Below are 21,473 nucleotides of genomic sequence, written 5' to 3'. Positions count from 1 at the left end.
CTTTTTCCCATGGATTCCAGGTGTGAGCTTTGGAACCACATTAAACAAATCTGCTCCTTTCCTCTGTCCCTGATAACCCTTCAGACACAGGAGGGCACCGTCCATTCTCTCCCTGGTCCTCCTGTGAAACATTACAGCTTCCTTCACCCAGTCTTTGTAAGATATGGTTTCCAGACCCCTCACCATCTTGCTGACTGTCCCTGAGACCCTTGTCAGCGGAAGCCCTGCTAAAATGCGGCTTCCCCAAACTGGTCACAAAATTCCAGCTATGGCCCAATGAGCCCAGAGAATTTTGGAACTAGCGACTCTTTCCAACTGAGAAAAAAAAAAATATGTATTTGAATTCTAGCATCAGTACTTGCTAGTCATCTTGGGGTGTTTTAAAACAAGCTTATATGAATATTGTCACTAAGATGGATAAGCAAAATATTTGCCGTGAAAGATGTTCTCATCTACAGGTTGGAGATTATGTGTTTGCCAAAATTGTGATACCCCGAGGATTTGACTTCTATGTCCCCGCCATTGTCATAGCAGTTCCAAATCAAGATGTGGCTGAAGATAAAGTCTACACAGTTTTAAAATGTAACAACCGGAGAGTAAGTAGACTTTCACTTAGAAAAGAACATTCTCGCTAGGCAGAAAGTGGCTTCCTTTTACCCCTGCCTTTCTTGCAGGCAATGCCTGGCTCTCTCCTGGCACCGCCAGACGTCTCGGAAGAGCCATCTCCCTGGCTGTTTCTATTCCCCCTGCACATCCACTCCCTGTGCTTAGAGTTCTGTCCGCTGTGCAACACAAAATCCGCCTTTGCTAAGGTCGCTGTGGCCTCCTAACTCCTCTGTCAGATGGTCTTTGGGGCTCTGGTTCCACGTTTGGGGTCTGGGGAGGCTCGCTCCAATTCTGGCTTCGTCAGCGGCCTCCCCAGGCTCTTACAGTCCCACTCTCTCTCTCCCTCTGTATTTTTCCTAAAAGTTTTAGAAAAAAATCATTATCAGTTTACAAATCTGATGATGTCACTTGCCTACCTGATGTGCCCCCTGTCCCCTCACCCCCCTACACGCATGCACACACACACACTTCTCAGCAACCTCAAGGAAAAGCCCAGCCCGACCCCTGCCCGGCCCCCCGCCTGCCCTGTGAGCTTGGCTACCAGCCCTATGGAAGGCTCACTGCTTCACGAACACAGTGGGCTTTCCCAAGCCGCTGGGTTTTAACCCTTCCTGGACCGCCCTCCCCATCTTCATACCATAAAATCTCCTGTCACCCGAAGATGCCGCCTGAGTTCTGCTGAGGCCCTCAGGTTCCCCTGCACACTGTCCTGCCTTCCTCCCGCCCCGGCTCCCTCACCAATCTCCCAACTCCTTAAAGGCAGGGACCGGGTCCTATCCATCTTTGCATCCCTGGTACTGCTGCTGATGAAGAGCAAGTTCTCACAATTGCTTTATAAGGTACTTGAATGAATGATGTTTTCTAATGGAAATAACATTGTTTTGATGGCCCACTTAATACGCCTGGAAAATGGATTGGCTTGCGAAAAGCAGCAAACGAAAGAGTCGTGCTAACTTATTCAGCACTTACTATGTGGCACAGGTACTAACCCAGGTGCTTCACACATAGTGAACAGCTGGCTGCTCAGAACACTGTGAGGTAGGTACTCTTATCTGCATTTTCAGATAAGGAACCTGAAGCAGAGAGGTGAAGTCACACCCAGGGTGAGCGGGTGTTACAGGCATTTGAACCCAGGCAGTCTGGTTCCGTGGCCTGCACTCTAAATGTCTATGCCCAACTGCCTAGTAAACAGGACAAAAATATCTAATCAATTTTTTTTTAACATCTTTATTGAAGTATAATTGCTTTGCATTGTTGTGTTAGTTTCTGCTGTATAGCAAAGTGAATGTCTAATCGATTCTTGACTGTAGCATGGGGTATGTCCATCAGGGAAGGGGTCATGGTGAACGAATTTTAGGATGAAGGGATGAAATGTAGGATGGATGAGTGAAGGCCCTCAGAGCCAGTGGCCCCAGGAACACTGTATCCCATCCGACAGAACAAGAGGGAGAAAGGGCATCTTCTCATCAACCCAGGAAAAACCGTGAGAGATAATGGACTTTCCTGGAGCTGTTTGGATGACATTGAAGGAGCCTGGAAGGGCAGCGGGTGGGAAGCATCTCTGCCAGGTGGCCCTGCTCTGGGGACATCTACCAGGCAAGAGAGGAGAAGGCAAATCAAGGGACGTTTGAAGAGATGCCCGTGGGTGGGTCCCAGGTGTGGGGAGAGATGAAGCTGGTGACCCAGGATCCCTGGGGAAGAGCCTCAGAGCCCAGGAAGGACTCTGGAGGTTACCCCCCTTGGCAGTGGGGCCCTGGACTAGACAGCATGGTCTTGGGGATGGACGCTGAGGACAGTTCTGATAGAAATTCTGGGAGACCCAGGGGCTGACAGTGGGACATACAGCATGGGGTGGTGCTGATAGTTTATAAGTCCAGGAAAGAGTTGGCCAAGGCTGGAATTAAGCTAGAAAGGAAGGTGGTTATATGAAGGTGTGTGTCTGTGTGTGTTTGTGTGCGTGCGTGTACATCAGTGGATGCACGTGCACACACACACACCTTGACAAATGGTGGACTTGACAAATGATCCAGGATGTGGAGAAATGACAGGTAGGACTCAATGATGACTTTTATTCAGCGTAAAATTATCCAGCTAGACTCTGCGTTTACGCTGCCCTCTTAAGTATCACCAGAACAGGATAATGGCTGGTAGCTATTACAGTGGGTTGAGCTAGATTAAAATTACATCTGAATTGTGGACATTTCTGATTTAAATTGAATGAACTCTTTTGGTATTATTACAGGAATTTTGCCCTCGGAGTGCACTTATTAAGATCAGCCAAAACAAATATGCTCTCTCTTGCGCTCATATTAAGTCACCCCCAATTCAGGAGGATTCAAAAGTGTAAGTGGACCCAACTTTCTACTTTCTGAATTTTATTTATATCTTTGCACTTTTAATCTGTTTCTGAGTTGAGATCCACGATCTCTAAATACTTGGGGAGAAAAGCAAAGGTGGAGGACTTCCTACCAAAGTGCAAGTCTATGATGATTGTTCCTTCAACGTCACAGCTTTTACCTGCTGGTTATTTGTCTATCTTGTTCTAATCTCAGATTCAACATTATGTATTTTACTGACCCTTCAGCAAAGCTTTCAATCCTGTCATGACTCTGAAGGAATTATTTTCCTCTTATTTGTAAGGATTCAAGGTCTTCTAATGAAGGCTCACTATAAAGCACAGGTTAGATTAAGTTGCAGTTGGGACTAATCACCCATCACCTCTCCCTGTTGGGGGTGAGAGTGAGGTGCTGGCCCTGGCTTGCCTGTGCCCAGGTGAGTGTGGGTGGGTGGGTGATGGTTTCCAGGGGCGACAGTGGGGTAAACACATTTACATCTGAGGCAGCAGGATGGCTAACAGCTGGAAAGGTGGATTAAAGCAAAATCAGTAAGAAAAAGCTGAGGCCTGAAGAGCAGGCAAGACCAAGTCCATGGGGCCAACGAGGGGCATCAAAGTTGGAGTCAGAGCCCTGAACCTGGAGGTGAAGGTGGATTTTGAGCACGGGTTGAGCCGTCTTTGGGTGCCAACCTTCAGTCTCCCAGTGGCCTCACCTTGTGCTTCGTAAACAAAAACCACCAGACATTCTCTCCCTGCGCCGCTTTCCTCACCTCTGGGCTTGTGGAAGCCTGGATCTCTCTGCCTCATGTCAGAGTCCCTCCTCATCCAATGCTGATCTGTCCAGCAGGCCTGTCCCCCCCCGGCCCGGGTCCTTGCTCTGTGATTTAACCCTGGACTCTCCTCCCCTCTCTCCTTAGCTCCTCTCCACCGATTCCTTCACCTCTGCAAAACCCCAAAATTGCCTCTTCTGTTTGCACACACACACACACACGTGTGCACACATGATCCTAAATAACTAGACTTCCTTGCCTGCTGCAGTGTGACCCAGCAACCTCCTCTCCCTTCGCCACCCAGATCTGAAACCGCACAACTCAGATTGGGACTTGAACCCATGGTCTGGGACTCGAATCCAGCCAAAATCCAGATTGGGAGTTGAGCCCACTGTATTTTAACTGAGATCACACACCTGGTCTCACACACCTGGAAGCTCAGGTTCTTTATGTCACATCACAGAAAGAATTCAGTGAAGAGACAAAGTGATAGGTAAGAAGTGGATTTATTTAGAGACATACACATTCCACAAACAGCTTGCAAATATTTCTCAGCTCGGCTGCACAAATGCTCCCATTTCCTGAGGCCTCCTCCTCCCACCTCCTCCTGCCCTGAGGTCCCGCCATCTCCCCTAAGTGCTGAGCAGAGGAATCTTCCTCACATGTAAATCTGCTCTTGCCCCTCCCCCACGAACCCCCCCCATCCCTCTTCTTATCCTAGCTTAGCCTTTTGTTGGCCTGAACCAGGCCTGCCTAGCTGGCCTTACTTCTCCCCTAGCCACTCCCCAACAAACCTCCCAAAAGCCCCTCTGCACACTAACCATACTAAATTTGTAAACTAACCATTAAAAAAACTTGCAGTTTTTTTCCCATGCTGTGCTTTTTCAAGGCTCTGTGCCTTTGCATAGACTAAGTATCTCCTCCCTGGAATGCTATTCTTGCCCTTGGCCACCTGGGGAACTCCAACATTGAATGCAAGCCTTGTGTTCCAGGACTCCAGCCCTACGTGGTGAGGTGATCCCACTGCATCCTGTAGACGTTTTCATTATAGGAATTTTACCTTGTGTTGGGCCATGTACTTTCAGGACCATCACCCCTACTAGGCATCAGTCCTTGAAAGCGGGCGCCAGGTTCTATCTGCTTCTAAATCCTGGTTGCCAGGGTCCAGCCCACAGGATGTACCCAAGGACTATTTGAAGAATGAACCGATGAACACACAAATACTAGGGGATGCCCAGCAAGGCTCCTTGAGGGGTATGTAGTTCCACAGAGAAGCTTCTATTAGGTAGGATTGTTGAAAATATATTCTACAATCCTTCAATCTTTTTCAAGATGAATATATCATTTTAAATAAGAGCACTTTTGTTGGTCTCAAAATCCTACTCAAACAATATGATATCCAAATTACAGTACATTATAAAGGAATATGGATACATGTGTCTAGGTACCATCTTCACTAAACTCAGTATTATCAATCACTATTTTAGAATTAAAATTCAATTCTTTCTATGTTGAGAAAAACCTTTCATTCTTTTCTACCTTAGTACTACCCCAGGCCTTATTTAAAACTCTGCTGCTAGTTACTTACCCCAGCTCCTGGGGCTTTACACAGCGGAAGCGTTCATTGACCCCCTTGTCTCCCATTGTAATTTCCACTGTTTCGTTGCTCTAGCTGCCTCTCTGCTAGAAAGAGACTGCATTTAATTCTCCTAAGCAGAGGTCACATCCAGCCGGCTACGTTCAGAGCTTAATCTGTTTCTGTTTCCGTAATCAGGGCCGGTAGACGTGAGCACACAGAATAACGGCGTAGGTCTTATTTTGTATCTACACTGGGATTTCCTTCTGGTAGGTCCTTTCTCATCAGAAACTCTTTCTCAGTTCCTTTCTAAATGTGCCACCTCCCTTTGGTTGTTCTTTAGTAAATCTTCACACTATTACCCCAGATGAGACCATTTAAAAAAAAAACTCATGGTGCTTTCTTCATGGGCTAATTAAAGAAATGTACTGTAGGTTACAACTTCAGCGGGACATCATATGGCTAAATTTAATTTTAAAATATTGAGTCCACTATAACCATCCATTTGGGGTTGGTAAGACCAGGGGTATGTGGCCCCAAACAGCTGTGGACCAGGATGCTAGAGATCCAGCTCTCCACCCTCTGCCCCTCCTCTTTTTCTTCCTTCTTGGGGTCTTCAGTTAGGGGTGACTGAGAGTATTTTCTACAAGCCCCTCCTCTGGTTCCTAACAAGGGTGGTACACAGTGAAAGGCAGGAAGAAAAGTATTTGGAAGGTAAAGGGTTCAAAATTGATTGAATATGGCCACAGCTGATACAAATTTTCATTTTCAATTCAAAATTTGACACAAATGATTCTTGAAGACTTATAGCAAGGTTGTCTTGCAAAATATGTTACCCATTTTGCTAAATTCCAAATAACTAGTCCTTAAAGGAGAGAGTTTTAGTATTACTATGTTTGTGATGTGAGGTCAGGTGAGGCTCTTCCAGTTTTCTCTTTCCTTTGAAACCTGATGATTGCATTCTCTGACAGCACCACTGAGAGAGGTGTGTCTGGTGGAGGGAAATGGTTGCTCTTGCCTTGCCTTACCTTCAGTAAGGTCCCTGAGCTTTTTCTGCGTTTCGTGCCATCAGAGATGTCTGTTCTGAATGAAAATATTCCCTAACCTGTCAGTAACTTTCTCCATTTAGAGAACACACATGTAATTTCTCCTAACTCCAGAAAGCAAGGGGGCCAGAAGGAATTTTCCTTCATTTTGGCATCCTCCCTCCTTGCCAGGCAGGAGATTCACAGCACGAGGTCTTCCCTGACTACCTCCCCTGGGGTCCTGTTCACATCAGAAGGCTGCGGCCTCCGGCTCCTTCAGGGAAGGCGCGCTTGGTGGGCTTAATGCTCTGACTTCCGGTTTTCTCCATTGAAGGGAAACGCCTCTAGCAGGTGTTACTCAGCTACCCACAGGTGGGGACCACGTGCTCCTCTGGGCAGGGCGCCTCTGGTGCCATGTAACTGGCAGGAAACCCCTCCCAGCAGAGCTGGAATCCATTCTCCCTTCCTTGTTGACAGAACAAGGCTTGGGCAAATTACCTTCAAGTCTCCTCTTTAAGAAGATTCACCATAGAGGGAGTTTGATTTCTTGAAAAAATTAGCAACATTCTAAATGGGATCACAGGAAAACCAGATTGGACTAATCATCTTCTCTGTGCTCCGGAAGAATCACTGGGCATCTGAAGGAGGTTGTTGGGCAGTGAGATCCTGAAGACAAGAGTGTTCTTCCCTTGGTGCACGATGATAACCGTGTGGTCTTGGGGACGTGGCTGGGTGGGAGAATCCTGGAGGGGAGAGCCCCCTCCCAGGGTTCTGTTGTGGTTTGTCTGTGTCTGCAGCCAGCTCTTAATTCCTATTGCACAAAATATTAGCCTCTCGTTACCTTTCTTTGAGCAGTTTAGCGATTTTCCATCAAGCTATTCGGATTTAGGACTGTGCCCCCAAAGGAAATGATAATTCCCATATTGTTGAACCCTCCTCCCCTTATCCATGTAGCATGGCCTCACATTGCCTTCCTGACAGCAGGGATAGTAAGTCATCGATTAAAACTTCAAGATTCAGTGCTGCCTCTGAGATGAATCACTTCCCATCATCTCACCCGGTCACTACTGACTATTTTTCCCTTAGAAGGAGTTGTGCCTCTGGAAATCATTAAACCTGTATATGTCATTAGCTCCCTCGGTCCCTTCTGGTCAGATCAGGAACCCCATTTCCTAAGGCCTGGAAAACAAGCAGTTCCGCCATAACCCTGTCTGTGAGTGTCCTACCTTATCCAGAGGGTCAGGTGCCATTACCTGTCCTCAGAAGGCGTGCTGGTACTTGGGACAAGAACACAGAGAGTCATGGCGATTCGTTACCCCTGAGGGCCAGTGAGAGCAATCTGGATAGCAAAAACTGCCTTTTCTTATCAGTCTCTCCTTTTTCTGCCCCTTCCGTTGTTAAAACTCAGGGGCCTCCTGGTCCTCATCAAATGTCTATCCGGTGCCTACCCCAGACGTCCTCCTGTTCTTCATGTTCTAAGATGGCCTTGCCAACAGAGACACACTTAGGGCAGAATAGACATGAGGCCTCAGGGAACCAGCAAGAATATGGGCAAGCTGACAGTGCCTGGTCAGGTGAATGCGGTGGATTTTGACCCAAGGAGAGCACGGACAGGATGCTCAGAACTCTTCCCCGCAGTGGAACGAGCTGCTCTGAAGGGCCAGTGAAGGCGCAGTGCCTGGCTCCTCCACGATCCCCGGCAGTGTTGACCAACTCTGTAGCCTAAGATAATAGGGCACTAAATCTAACTCGGTTTTGGCATGAAATAGGGCAAAAGAAAGCCACTTAGCAGGGCCCTTCCAGGTGTGCTGGTGGAGAATGTCCACTGGCTGAAGTCGGGAGCGTGGCCGCCCTTCCCCTTCCCACAGAGCAGAGTGAGGGTGCATGGGGGGCCGGGGCCGTGGATAAGAGCTTTCACATCAGATTCACACCTACCCTGCTCCCCCATCCCATAAGGGGACATTTCCTTGTGGAATATCTTGAACTTGGTCGACATCAGTCATTCTGGAGAATATAATAGAGTGGCTTCGCAGCATCTGCTTGGTTGATGTAAAGGCTTTTCCTTCATCAAAATCCCAGCCCATTTTTATTCGAATCATGATAACTTATACTGTTTTATTCTTATTCAAAAAGTAATGCATAGTTAATATAATTTAGGAATTAAAAGCAAAAAACAAAAGGGATATAAAAACCATCCGTAGTTCCACATTTCAAGAGTAATCACCATTTGCATTTTGATGTATATCCTTCTAGAGTGTTTTCTCTGCCATTTTGCTCCTTTTTCCTCAAAATAGAAACCTTTGTTTCTCTTAATCATTTATGACAGTTGAAAAAAAGATTTCTTAATGTGGAGAAAGTGACAATTCTCCTGGAATCCATTTCTCTGAGGCAACTATTAAGAGATGGATGTGAAGGTTTCCAATCATCCCCCATATTCACAATCTTAATAACAGAAATGAACATGTAACATACGTTCTGTTTTGCACCATTTTTTCTACTTAATATGTTACTTGCATCTTTACATGACAAGGGCACTTCTTGTTCCATTATTGCCTGCCTCGAATTTAATTGTCCAGGTGGTCCACCACTTATGTGACCAACCCCCTACTGAGGGAGGGCTGGACACACGTTGCTTCTCGGTCTTTCATGCTCTGCTTCCTGGGTTCCTTCCAAGATCATCTCCTAGTGTCTTTCAGGTGGGCAGGTAGGCCTCTCCTCTCCCTTACCCTTTGGGTGCCTTTAGTACACCCGGAAAACTCTCTTCTTAGCATTCCTTCCTTGCTGCTCTTCTCTCGGAGAGCTGACAGGTTATAGACTGCGACCAACTCTAATACATGGGAAACAGAGAAAACCCCTGAAAAGGAAATAGTATGTGTCGACTTAGTCTCCTCTGGAGCAGGGTAGTGATTTGCGGGAGAATTGATGGTAGTGTGGTGGATAAGAGTTTAGATTTCAAAGAACAAGGTTGGTGATTCCAGTCTTGTAGCGTGATTTCAAGTTGAGTCTCTGAGAACCTGGCCTCACAGAACTTACCCATCCACACAGGCGCTGGCCTTATATTTAAAGATCATCTTGTTGGTGGCCTCCTGGGAAGCCTTTTTCCGATGCTACTGCTATTGCTCAGGCCAACTTTTTTATTGTAGTAAAATATACATAACATAAAATTGACCATTTTTAAGCATGCAGTTGAGTGGCATTAAGTACATTCTCATTGTTGTGCAACCATCACCACCATTCATCTCCAGAGCTTTTTTTCAGTTTCTCAGATTGAAACTCTGCACCCACGAACACGGACTCCCCACTCCCTCTTCCCCTCTGCCTTTGGCAACCACCATTTTATGTTCTATCTCTGTGATGTTGACGACTCTGGGTACCTCATCTACGTGGAATCATAGCGTTTGCCATTTTGTGACCAGCTTATTTCACTCAGCTTAATGTTCGTCCATGTTACAGCAAATGCCAGAATTTCCTCCCTTTTTAAGGCTAAACAGTATTCCATTGCATGTATATATCATATTTTGTTTTTTCATTTATCTGTCCATGAACACTTGGGCTTCTTTTACCTTTCGGCTATTGTGAATAATGCTGCTATGAACATCAGTGTACAGATATCTGTTTGGGTCCCTGCTTTTATTCTTGTGAGTATATACCCATAAGTGGAATTTCTGGCTTATATAATTCTATTTTTAGTATTTTGAGGAACTGCCACACTGTTTCCCACAGCAGCTGTACCACTTCACATTCCCATCAGTGCACAAGGATTCCAGTTTCTCTACATCCTTGCCAACACTTGTTACTTCTTGATTTTTTTTTTTCTTCTTTTTTTGGCAATAGCTATCCTAATGTGTGTGAACTGGTCAGGCCAATTCTTTAATGTCTCTTGGAAATTACCTCCTGAGTCTTTGAGCCAATCTTTGAAAAGTATCACATGTGGTGAATCTTGATCCTTTGAAGAGGAATTCGATTGATGAAATTTTCTATTTAAAAGCAACTAAAAATCTTTTTCCACTCTAGTAATTTTTTTCTTAACAATTTCCAAAAGGATCTGAAGCAGCCATGGTCAGAGTTACTCAGAGTGAAAGCTGGGTGATCAAGGTAGCAGGTACTGATTATGGGAACAAAATAAGGTTGAACAGCTGGTGTCCTTACTTTACCCTAAAGGCCCTGAAAAAGGCAAGTTCCCGAAATGGTATGCCATGATGGCCTGGCTGAGATGGGGTCGTGGTGTTCCCAAGATGCCTTCTTTGAAGGATGACACTTCTAGATAAATAAACTGCCCGATATATTTTCTTTTATTTTTTTATACCCTTTGACCAACGCCTCCCCATTTCTCCCACCTCTCCAGCCCCTGGCAACCATCATGCTATTCTCTGTTTCTGTGAGTTTGGCTCTTTTTAGATTCACATATGAGTGAGATCATACAGTATTTGTCTTTCTCTGTCTGACGTATTTCAGTTAGCATAATGCCCTCAAGGTCCATCCATGTTGTCACAAATGGCAAATTTCCTTCTTTCTTATGGCTAAATAATATTCCATGTATATCACATTTTCTTTATCCATTCATCCACCAATGGACAGTTAGGTTGTTACCATGTCTTGACTATTGTCAATAATGCTGCAATGAACATGAGAGTGCAGATATCTCTTCAAGATACTGATTTCATTTCCTTTGGATATATATCCAGAAGTGGAATTGCTGGATCACATGGTAGTTCTACTTTTAATTTTTTGAGGAACCTCTATACTGTTTTCCATAGTGGCGGTACCAGTTTACATTCCTACCAGCAGTGCATGAGGGTTCCTTTTTCTCCACATCCTCACCACACTTGTTATCTCTTGGCTTGAACATTTCTGTAGACACAGCAGCCATCAAGACCAGGATAACCCTGATCTCTCTCTTTCTCTCTCTCTCTCTCTCTCTCTCTAGGGAAGACACGGAGATAAAGAACTCTGCTCTCCTAATATGGCCAATCAAAGAAGTTAACACTGGGAATTTACAAGCACTAAGACAGGAGAACCCTAGAAGGAAGAAAAAGAAAGCCACCAAGAGGCTACCTCTCCAGGAGATGGTCTCCTCGGACTCAGATGACTCTTCCCATGGAAACAGGTCCCAAGAGTCCTACCCCAAAACACACCCCAAGCCCAGGCTGGGAGAGGGACAACATCATTTCTCTCAGGAACACCCTGAAATGTCTCTCAAGGATAGTGCACTTGAGATCACTCCCCAGTTTCCGGGCCAGTTTAGGCCCCAGGAGAGCAAAAACTCTAGCACCCTTAAGTAACGCTGACATCCACTTCCCCAGAGAAGGTCCTCAGCCTGGGGTCTAAGAGTCAACCAGCCACGCCATCACTGCCACACTTCCACCTCGAGCAGCCCCGCCCTGCCCTTACAAAGCCACCCACAGCAGCAAAGGGCTGGGGAGCACCGCTGAGAAACCTGAAAGCAGTCTTGTGGCAACCATGTGTAAGAGAACCAGTGCTCCTCCTGGGCTGCCCTCAGCCACCCGACATTGTGGAACTAGCCCCTCTGCTGAGGTAAGGCCATGCTTCATTCTACCCCTGCCTTCCCCGGTTGTAACAAAGGTAGACTTCCCTGCCATCCTCCACCTGGATCTGTTTGAGCTTATTGGTTCTGGCTTTTCTGGACCATTCTTTGTCCTATTATTTTCCCTGCCCCCACAAAACTGATTGAATACCGTCTTCTGGTAGACTCCCCACACCCAGAAATTTAATCGGATAGATTACCGTCATAGGATTTTCAAATTTTTTGAAATCTGTAGTTCTAATCTTGAAATTATGTAGTTCTAATCCAAGCCTGCAGTCTTGTTTTAAATCGATCATCTCATCAGAATTAGAGATTTTATCATTAAATGTTAGTACTGAAATTAAGACCTAGTAACTTGTCTGAGAGCTGCAAGACTGAACATTGCCTATTTTACTGTTTTCTGAAAATTTTTATTGAGCCCTCCCTAATTAGTTTTGTCTGTAGTCTGTTGTAGGTACCTCTGAGCGTGGAACCAGAATAAAAACTCTTACACTGGAAACATTTCAGAACTATTGGGCTGTTACTGTTTTCTCTGAACACATTTTAGCAATGAGGTACCAAAGTATTCACTTCAAAAAAATTTTAGTAAAATTAGCGTCATTAATTTTAAAAATGAAATAGTCTCCCAAATTGTTTTCTTCTAGTCAATAATAGCTCTAGGGCTAGATAATAATAGAGTACAGATTATTAATAAGAAAAATATTGGATGCTTTTTGCAAATAGAAATGATAGGGCAGCGTTGTGATACTCTAAAATCCACAACCTAATTAAAAGTGATACTTACATTCTCAAAGGCTAGGGGGTCACCAGGGTTATGGTGAAGAATTTAACCACTTCCAAAAATATGTAAGAAGAAGGGACATCAGCTCAGCATCAGGCTAAAAGTAGTAAGGCAAGGAGGAAGAAATTGAGGAGTGAGGAAATGATCTGGAACAAGGCTGGGGACAGTGTCCTGTCACTGGGCATCCTGTCACCCAGAACCCAGGCAGGAAAGCTCTGGAGCAGTCGTCTGGGTTTGGTCTGCACAGTGGAGAATTGGGTGGGGCGGGGGGGCGCGGGTAGGAAAGAATCCATTCACCCAGTCAAAGTGATTCATTCATGCATGAGTGCATTCATGTAAGCCTGCTTGTATTCATTCAATTATTCAACAAGCAATTGAGTGCTCACAGTGGGCCAGGCTGCAGAGAGACCATTAGACTATTCTACCCCTCTTCATCTCCACAGGGATGCAAGGATGAACCACAGGACAAATATATGAAATAGTGTATTGATATTACATTACAAGGCATGATATACTCAATGACATTAAGTGATATGTTCAATGTGTTGTCCTTCAATGATAATGCCCAGTTCTATGTGTTGGGGAAAACTGCAATAATGACTGCATATTTCCACTTCCAGCCAGTATGGAATAACAGGAACTGGATTTCCACCCCAACCCCCATCCCCCGCCTGAAACAACTAAAACACCTGATAAAATGTATGTAACAACAGTTTCCAAAACATTGGACAGAAGCATTGATCTCTGAGAAGCAAATGAAGTGAGCCCTGTGAGTGCCCGACTTACTGTCTAGAGACAGTTTCCAGGCTGCAGCAAATGGAGGGGATGCATTACCATCCATCCTTCATGTGCATCTGTATGCATTGCCTCAGGTAATTTGTGTATTTGATTTTCACTGAATAAATCTGCACTTTTAGCGTATGACAGAAGAAGTAATAAAAGGGATTCAATCTGCTAAAAGTAATAGCTATGTATCCAGATTTTATAGCCTACCCTAGATAATTGGCCTGGATCATAAGCCAGGGGCAGAGGCATCAGGATGGAGTGACTGGTAGCCACACAGAACTATGTGGAATGCCTACAGGGTGATAAGCTCTTACCAGAAGAAAGGGAACAGATGGTTCAAGAAGAGACCGGATGACCACTTGAATGATGTAAAAAAGATTCATGCATCAAGTGGCAGAATCACCAACATTACCTCTAAGTTCCTTTCAACTTCAGGAATCTATGGATCAATAACCTAGTCTAACTCAGAGCAGTTCAACACAGATGAAAAACCATCCTTATAAAAGGGGGGAGGAGTTGTAGCAAACACAATTAGATAAGAAAAATTAATTAGGGGACTAGAATTGAAAAAGAAGTAAAATTATATTTGCACATGATAAGAGAATATGCCTGAAAAACCTGAGAGAATAAATAATAATACTAATTGAAACAAAAAAATAATTCAGTGAGGCGGCAGGATAGAAATTTAATATACAGAAGTCAGTAGTCTTCATGTATACAAATAACGATCAATTAGAAGATATATTGGTAATGAAAACATCATTTACAATAGAAACATAGAAAATTAAATATAGCCATTTCTCATAAATCTCATTTTAAAAATGGCAGTTCTGATCTATAAAGTCATCTCCAAAACTAAATTTAGCAAATACTGAATTATGGCCCTTAGGGGTTAGGTTCCTGTGAGCCTCTGGTCACATCATTTCCACCAACTGATCAATATCTAACCTTCTTTTATGTGTGTTTCTGTCTAAAGACACCTTATTTAATATGTATTATTGAATTATTAACATAGAATTCATGGCCAACAGCACTATAACTCATGCCTGAAGGAAACTAACACATATTTTCTTTGTAAGGCACATCACAGCCTTCTTGCACTTAAGAACACTAGACAGCACTTCAACACTACTTCATTTTAAACAGTGAAATCACCAATAGTAAACACAAAAATGTGAAAAACATGGCACTAAATATGCCATGAAAAGGACACTATTTTACAGTAAGAGAGCTGAAACAAGAGACAGAAAGGGGACTCAAATTTTCACCACTCTGAGCATATGCATATCTACAAAATACTTTGAGTACTGATTTTGGAGTTAGGAATAAGTTTTAGTGACTAGGTGAATCACAAATATGGAATCCATGAATAATGAGGATCAACTGTAGCTTGAATAAACAAAAACAATATGGGAAAAACTTTAAAACACTCCTGAAAGACACAAAATTCGACTTAATAAATATCCCTTGTTTTTAGATAGAAGGACTCAACATCATGAAGATATTAGTTCTCCCTGAGCTCATTTATTTATTTATTATAAATTTATTTTATTTATTTATTTTTGGCTGTGTTGAGTCTTTGTTGCTGTGCGTGGGCTTTCTCTAGTTGCGGCGAGCGGGGACTACTCTTTGTTGCAGTGCGTGAGCCTCTCATTGCGGTGGTTTCTCTTGTTGCGGAGCACGGGCTCTAGGTGTGCAGGCTTCAGCAGTTGTGGCTCACAGGCTCTAGAGCGCAAGCTCAGTAGTTGTGGCGCATGGGCTTAGTTGCTCCGCAGCATGTGCGATCTTCCTGGACCAGGGCTCAAACCCGTGTCCCCTGCATTGGCAGGCAGATTCTTAACCACTGAGCCACCAGGGAAGCCACTGAGTTCATTTATTAAGGTGACACAATCCCAATAAAAATAACGGCAAATATTTTATAAGGCTTGAAAAGTTGATAATAAAGTGCATATGGAAAAATAAATATGTGAGAGTAACTATAAAATACTGAAAAAGAAAAGCCATGAGGAGGGACTTGTAAGAACACATAAAACACTATAACATCTTCATGCTTAAAATTATATGGTGCTAGCACAAGAAAAGACAAATAGACCAATGGGATAGAATAGAGTCTAGAAACAGACCCAAATAAAAATAGAAATTTAGTATATCATAAAGACTTTAGTATTTCATAAACTCTTAAAAATTGAGGGGGAAAAATGCCCAAAAACATGGCAGAAAAACAGGCAAAGGACATCAACTATTTGCAAATATATAAACCTAAAAGTTTGAAAAGATATTTAACTTCACTCATGTTAAGAGAAATATAAATTAAAACTACATTTAGAGAACTTCCAGAAATGTGGCAATGTGAAGTGGTAATCCAAATCCCTTAACTAATCCCTTAATTAATCTTAATTGTAAGACCTGGATAAGATGTTTTTAAAAGTCAGCAAGTATTTAAATTCACAAGAAAATGTTCAAAAGCATACAGAATGTGGAGAGTTTATTCTCCAAAACCTGCAACTGGAAGAGGTAAGAATTGTGAGGTGGTGACACTCTGGCCTAAGGGCACTCCACAGTTTTCATGGCCAAGGCCACAGAAAACTACAGCCTGACTGGCTCAAGGTGCCAGAGATAAGAGTTCAAGGGTAGCGGCTTCCCTGGTGGCGCAGTGGTTGAGAATCTGCCTGCCAATGCAGGGGACACGGGTTTGAGCCCTGGTCTGGGAGGATCCCACATGCCACAGAGCAAATAGACCCATGAGCCACAACTACTGAGCCTGCGCGTCTGGAGCCTGTGCTCCGCAACAAAAGAGGCCACGACAGTGAGAGGCCCGCGCACCACGATGAAGAGTGACCCCCGCTCGCCGCAACTAGAGAGAGCCCTCGCACAGAAACGGAGACCCAACACAGCCAAAAAATAATAAATAAATAAATAAATAAATAAATAAATAAATAAAATAAAATAAAGAGTTCAAGAGTAGAAAAGAAGTGAAAATTTAAAGACGACATCTTGGCAGCAAGAAAACACAGTAAGAGTGAGTCATGAAATCTAAATATAAACTGTTTTTATTCCTGGCTGATCACTAAACTATTTAAGCATGTACAGGGGAGAACCCAGGGAGCCCTATTCAAAACCAAAATAGGCAGAAAACAGAGGAATTTCGTGAGATAGAACTACATGGAGCAAAGTCTGTGTGTTTGCTCCTTGTTAACTGAAATGTATTTCCAAATCATGTACAGCTTGGGCAGCAGTAATCTAGTCCTGTGGGATTATAGTGTCAGGGGACAGACTCCAAGGCTGGCAATGCAGTTGAAAATTTAAGGAGGGAAATCACTGAAAGAGTGAGCTCCAAAATCTGCCACCAAATTATGTAGCCATAGAGGAAACACCCAAGGTGCCAGGATTGAAAAGCAGCAATGACAAACCATAAGAACAGAATTAAAATGTGAGCTGCTTCATATTACAGGAGAGAAAAGTTTGCAGTTTGAATACAGGCAAGTGAACTTCCTACTAGAATAGGAAAAAAAAAAAAAATCAAGCAGACAACAGACCAAAAATAAATAAAGAAAAACCTTGAAGAACACAATAGACTACAACATTGCTAGAATATACTGCCTACAGTGTCTGATTTTTGAATCAAAAAACTTAGACATGAAAAGGAATGGGAAAATGTGTTCCATTCTAATGGCTAAAAGACAGTCAATAGAAACTTTGAATCCAGATGTTGTATTTAACAAACTTCAAAGCAACAATCATAAATATGTACAGAGAATTAAAGGAAAATCAATGAAGAAATGGATAGGGAATCTCAATAGATAAATGAAGGTATTAAAAATGCAAAAGGAAAATTCTAGAGCTGAGAAGTACAACAAAACATATATTAAATGGACTGAACAGCAGGAGGAGAGATCGGAAGAATCATTGAACTTGAAGATAGATTAATAAAAATTACCCAATTCAACAAAAAGAACAGAAAGGGGATTGGAGAAAAATAAACAGAACCTCAGAGACCTGTGGGATGATTTCAAAATATGTGAAATTGAAGACCTAGAAGAAAAGGAGACAGGAAAAGAGAAAGAAAAAACGTATTTGGAGACAATGACTGAAAACTTCCAAAATGTGATGGAAAACATTAGTAGATCCTAGAAGCCTAAATAATCCCAAGCATGATAAATACAAAGAAAACCACTCCAGGTACGTCACAGTCAAACTGCTGAAAAATGATAGCAAGAAAATCTTGAAAGTGGCCAGAGAAGAACAGTGTGTTACATTCCAGGAAACGATGGCACATTATCAATGACTTCTCAACAAAAACTATGGCAACCAGAAGATATTGGGACAGGAAAGTGCAGAAAGAGGAAAATAACAAAAATATGTAACAAGGAATTGTATATTCAGTGGAACTAACCTTCAACAATAAAGGCAAGAGAAATTCCACTTCCAGTACGTTTGAAAATGTAAACTCTTAACACAGAACCCTCTGACAGACAGCATACAAATAACAACTACCCAGAGATCCTGAAAAGTGACCAAACACAGGCAGATTCTGATGTAGTGAGTTTCCTATTATTATATTTTTTTTAGCTTGAGGGAACCTGAGGCAGGACCTGGTCAGTACCATATGGGCAGGTTTAATCTCTGAATGAAAACATATAGTCTTTCTGGCTTGAAAAACCAGAAAACAGAGTTTGGAGAAACTATAGCTTCTGAAAAGTGCAGAGAGAATCCCAGCAAGGAGAGAGCCAGAGACAGGGAACCAAAAATATTGTGTACACAAACTCTTCCCATATTTCTGACTGACATCTTATCCACACATGCACAATCAGGTTACAGAATCACCAACCAAGGTTAAAAAATTACATGGAAATTTGAGCTGCCACCAAAGAGGCAGAAATTTCCATTTAAGTTCAACAAAGTTAACGTCTGTTAAAACAAAAATATCTAGGCTTCTGAGGAATGTTACAGAATCCAGCATCTCTACAAGCTAATATGCACAAAGTCTGAGATACAATTTTAAGTTATTCAATATATAAACATGTGATCCAGTTTCAAGAGAAAAGGCAATAAACTAACCCTGATATGACCCAGATGTTGGATTATCAGACAAGAACTTTAAAGCAGCTATTATGACTATGTCCATTAAGGTAAAGAAAAACATGCTTATAATTAATGAAAAGACAGGAAATCCCAGCAGAGAAAAAGACTGTTAAAAATGGAAATTCTAGAACAAAAAATTATAATATCTTAAATTAAAAAAAAAAAACAACCACTGACTGGACTTATGAGCAGAATAGACCAAGGAAAGAGTTAATGGAACTGAGATTGATCAAAGAAATTGTTCGGTCTGAAAAAGAGATAAAAGACTTTTCTCATGGACTTTGGGGACTTTGGAGAATATCAAAAAATCTAATACCCTTTGTAACTGGAGTTTTAAAATGAGAGAGGAAGGAAAGAATATTTGGAGACACACTGGCTGAAAAATATCACAAATTTCTTGAAAGACACAAATTTATAGATTCAAGAAGTTCAGTGAACCCCTAAGAGAATAAATAAGAAGAAAATTACTCCATCATGGTTAAAATGTTGAGAACCAAACATAAAGAGAAAATTTTGAAAGTTTCCAGATGAAAAACGACACATCACATGAAGGAACAATAACTAGAAATCACTGACTTCTCATCAGAAACTATAGAAGCTAGAAGGCAGTGAAACAACATCATTAAATTGTTGAAAGAAAATAAAACCTCTCAACCCAATATTCTGTATCATGTGAAAATATCCTTTAAAAATGAAATAAAAATAAAGGCATTTTCAGATAAAAGTAAACCAAGAGAAGTTATTATGAGAATACTTGTACTGTAAGAAATGCTAAAGGAAATTCTTCAGTCTGAAGAGAAATGATGCAATATAGAAAATCAGATCTTAAAGATGGAATGAACAGCTTCTGAAATGGTAAGTATCTAGGAAATATTTGTTAACTATTCTTCCTCTCAGTTTCCATGGTATACATATAGATATAATACATATGACAACTATGGCTTGAAAGGCAACTGGTAGAGTGGTAAATGGATTTATATGACTGCAAGGTTTCTACATTTTACATAGGTGTGGATACTAACTTTTTTCTTTTGGCACTTAAGTAGACTAAAATAAAATTTAAAAAATAAAAATAAAATAAAATATAAAATAAAATAAACAAGATTATCTTAACCACCTCGACTTAAATTCCAAATCCTGGAAAACTTTCTTTTCCAGCATGCGTGGTAGATTTACCAAGATAGCCCATATGCTTGGCCATAAAATAAGTCTCAATAAATTTAAAGGAATTACTATCATACAGAGCACGTTTTTGGACCACAGTGAAATTAAATGAGAAACCAATGGCAATAAGATATTCATTAAAATCTCAAAATATTTGGAAATTAAACACATTTCTGAATAATCGATAGAACAAAGAAGAAACTACAAGGTAAAATGGCAAATTCTAAAGTTAGTTCTTTGAAAAAAAATCAACAAAAGAGATAAACCTCTAATTAGTAAGACAGAAGAGAAACAACACAAATTAACACGAAGAGGAGTTATCACTAGAGACCCTACAGGCATTAAAAGCATAATGAGAGATTGGTTCAAGATGGTGGACTAGAAGGATGTGCGCTCACTCCCTCTTGCGAGAGCACCAGAATTACAACTAACTGCTGAACGATCATCGACAGGAAGACACTGGAACTGTTTTGGTGACAAAAAAGATACCCCACATCCAAAGACAAAGGAGAAACCACAGTGAGATGATAAGAGGGACACAATCACAATAAAATCACATCCCATAACTGCTGGGTGGATGACTCACAATCTGGAAAACACTTATACCACAGAAGTCCTCCCACTAGAGTGAGGGTTCCGAGCCCCACGTCAGGCTTCCCAACCTGGGGGTCCGGCAACGGGAGGAGGAATTCCCAGAGAAACAGACTTTGAAGGCCAGCGGGATTTGATTGCAGGACTTCAACGGGACTGGGAGAAACAGAGACTCCACTCTTGGAGGGCACACACAAAATAGTGTGCACATCAGGACCCAGGGGGAAGGAGCAGTGACCCCACAGGAGACGGAACCAGACCTACCTGCTTGTGTTGGAGGGTCTCCTGCAGAGGCGGAGGGTGGCTCTGTTTCACCATGAGGACAAGGACACTGGCAGCAGAAATCCTGGGAAGTACTCCTTGGCGTGAGCCCTCCTGGATTCTGCCATTAGCCCCTTCAAAGAGCCTGCAGGCTTCAGTGCTGGGTTGCCTCAGGCCAAACAACCAACAGAGATGGAACTCAGCCCCACCCATCAACAGACAAGCAGATTAAAGTTTTACTAAGCTCTGCTCACCAGAGCAGCACTCAGCTCTCCCCACCACCAGTCCCTCCCATCAGGAAGCTTGCACAACCCTCTTAGATAGCCTCATCCACCACAGGGCGACAGCAGAAGCAAGAAGAACTACAGTCCAGCAGCCTGTAGAACAAAAACCACATTCACAGAAAGGTAGACAAAATGAGAAGGCCAAGGACTATGTACCAATGAAGGAACAAGATAAAACCCCAGAAAAACAACTAAATGAAGTGAAGATAGGCAACCTTCCAGAAAAAGAATTCAGAATAATGATAGTGAAGATGACCCAGGACCTCAGAAGAAGAATGGAGGCAAAAATCAAGAAGATGCAAGAAATGTTTAACAAACAGCTGGAAGAATTAAAGAACAAACAGAGATGAACAATACAATAACTGAAATGAAAACTACACTAGAAGGAATCAATAGCAGAATAACTGAGGCAGAAGAACGGATAAGTGACCTGGAAGACAGAATGGTGGAAATCACTGCCACAGAACAGAATAAAGAAAAAAGAATGAAAAGAAATAAAGAAAGCCTAAGAGACCTCTGGAACAACATTAAACACACCAACATTCACATTATAGGGGTCCCAGAAGGAGAAGAGAGAGAGAAAGGACCCAAGAAAATATTTGAAGAGCTTAGAGTTGAAAACTTCCCTAACATGGGAAAGGAAATTGCCACCCAAGTCCAGGAAGCT

At 42.4% G+C, this 21,473-nt stretch overlaps 2 protein-coding genes across 2 annotated transcripts in view; both read left to right on the top strand.

Moving 5' to 3' along the window:
* Nucleotides 1–12,366, top strand: part of VWA3B (von Willebrand factor A domain containing 3B) — a 215,020-nt gene extending 202,654 nt beyond the window's left edge. The window contains exons 25-27 of the mRNA XM_082427390.1: nt 459–596; nt 2,849–2,949; nt 11,240–12,366. Of these exons, the coding sequence (XP_082283516.1) occupies nt 459–596; nt 2,849–2,949; nt 11,240–11,594 (594 nt within the window). The 3' untranslated portion in view covers nt 11,595–12,366. The remainder of the gene's footprint in view (nt 1–458; nt 597–2,848; nt 2,950–11,239) is intronic.
* Nucleotides 11,776–21,473, top strand: part of CNGA3 (cyclic nucleotide gated channel subunit alpha 3) — a 77,876-nt gene continuing 68,178 nt past the window's right edge. Inside the window, 1 exon segment of the mRNA XM_082427391.1 lies at nt 11,776–11,847. The gene's annotated coding sequence lies outside the window, so the exon portion shown is untranslated.

The sequence above is a fragment of the Balaenoptera physalus genome (genome assembly GCF_965194825.1).
Source record: "Balaenoptera physalus genome assembly, chromosome: 15".
Classification (NCBI taxonomy): Eukaryota; Metazoa; Chordata; class Mammalia; order Artiodactyla; family Balaenopteridae; genus Balaenoptera; species Balaenoptera physalus.
The sequence above is the reverse complement of the archived record's forward strand: the minus strand, read 5'-3'. Positions and strand labels throughout refer to the sequence as shown.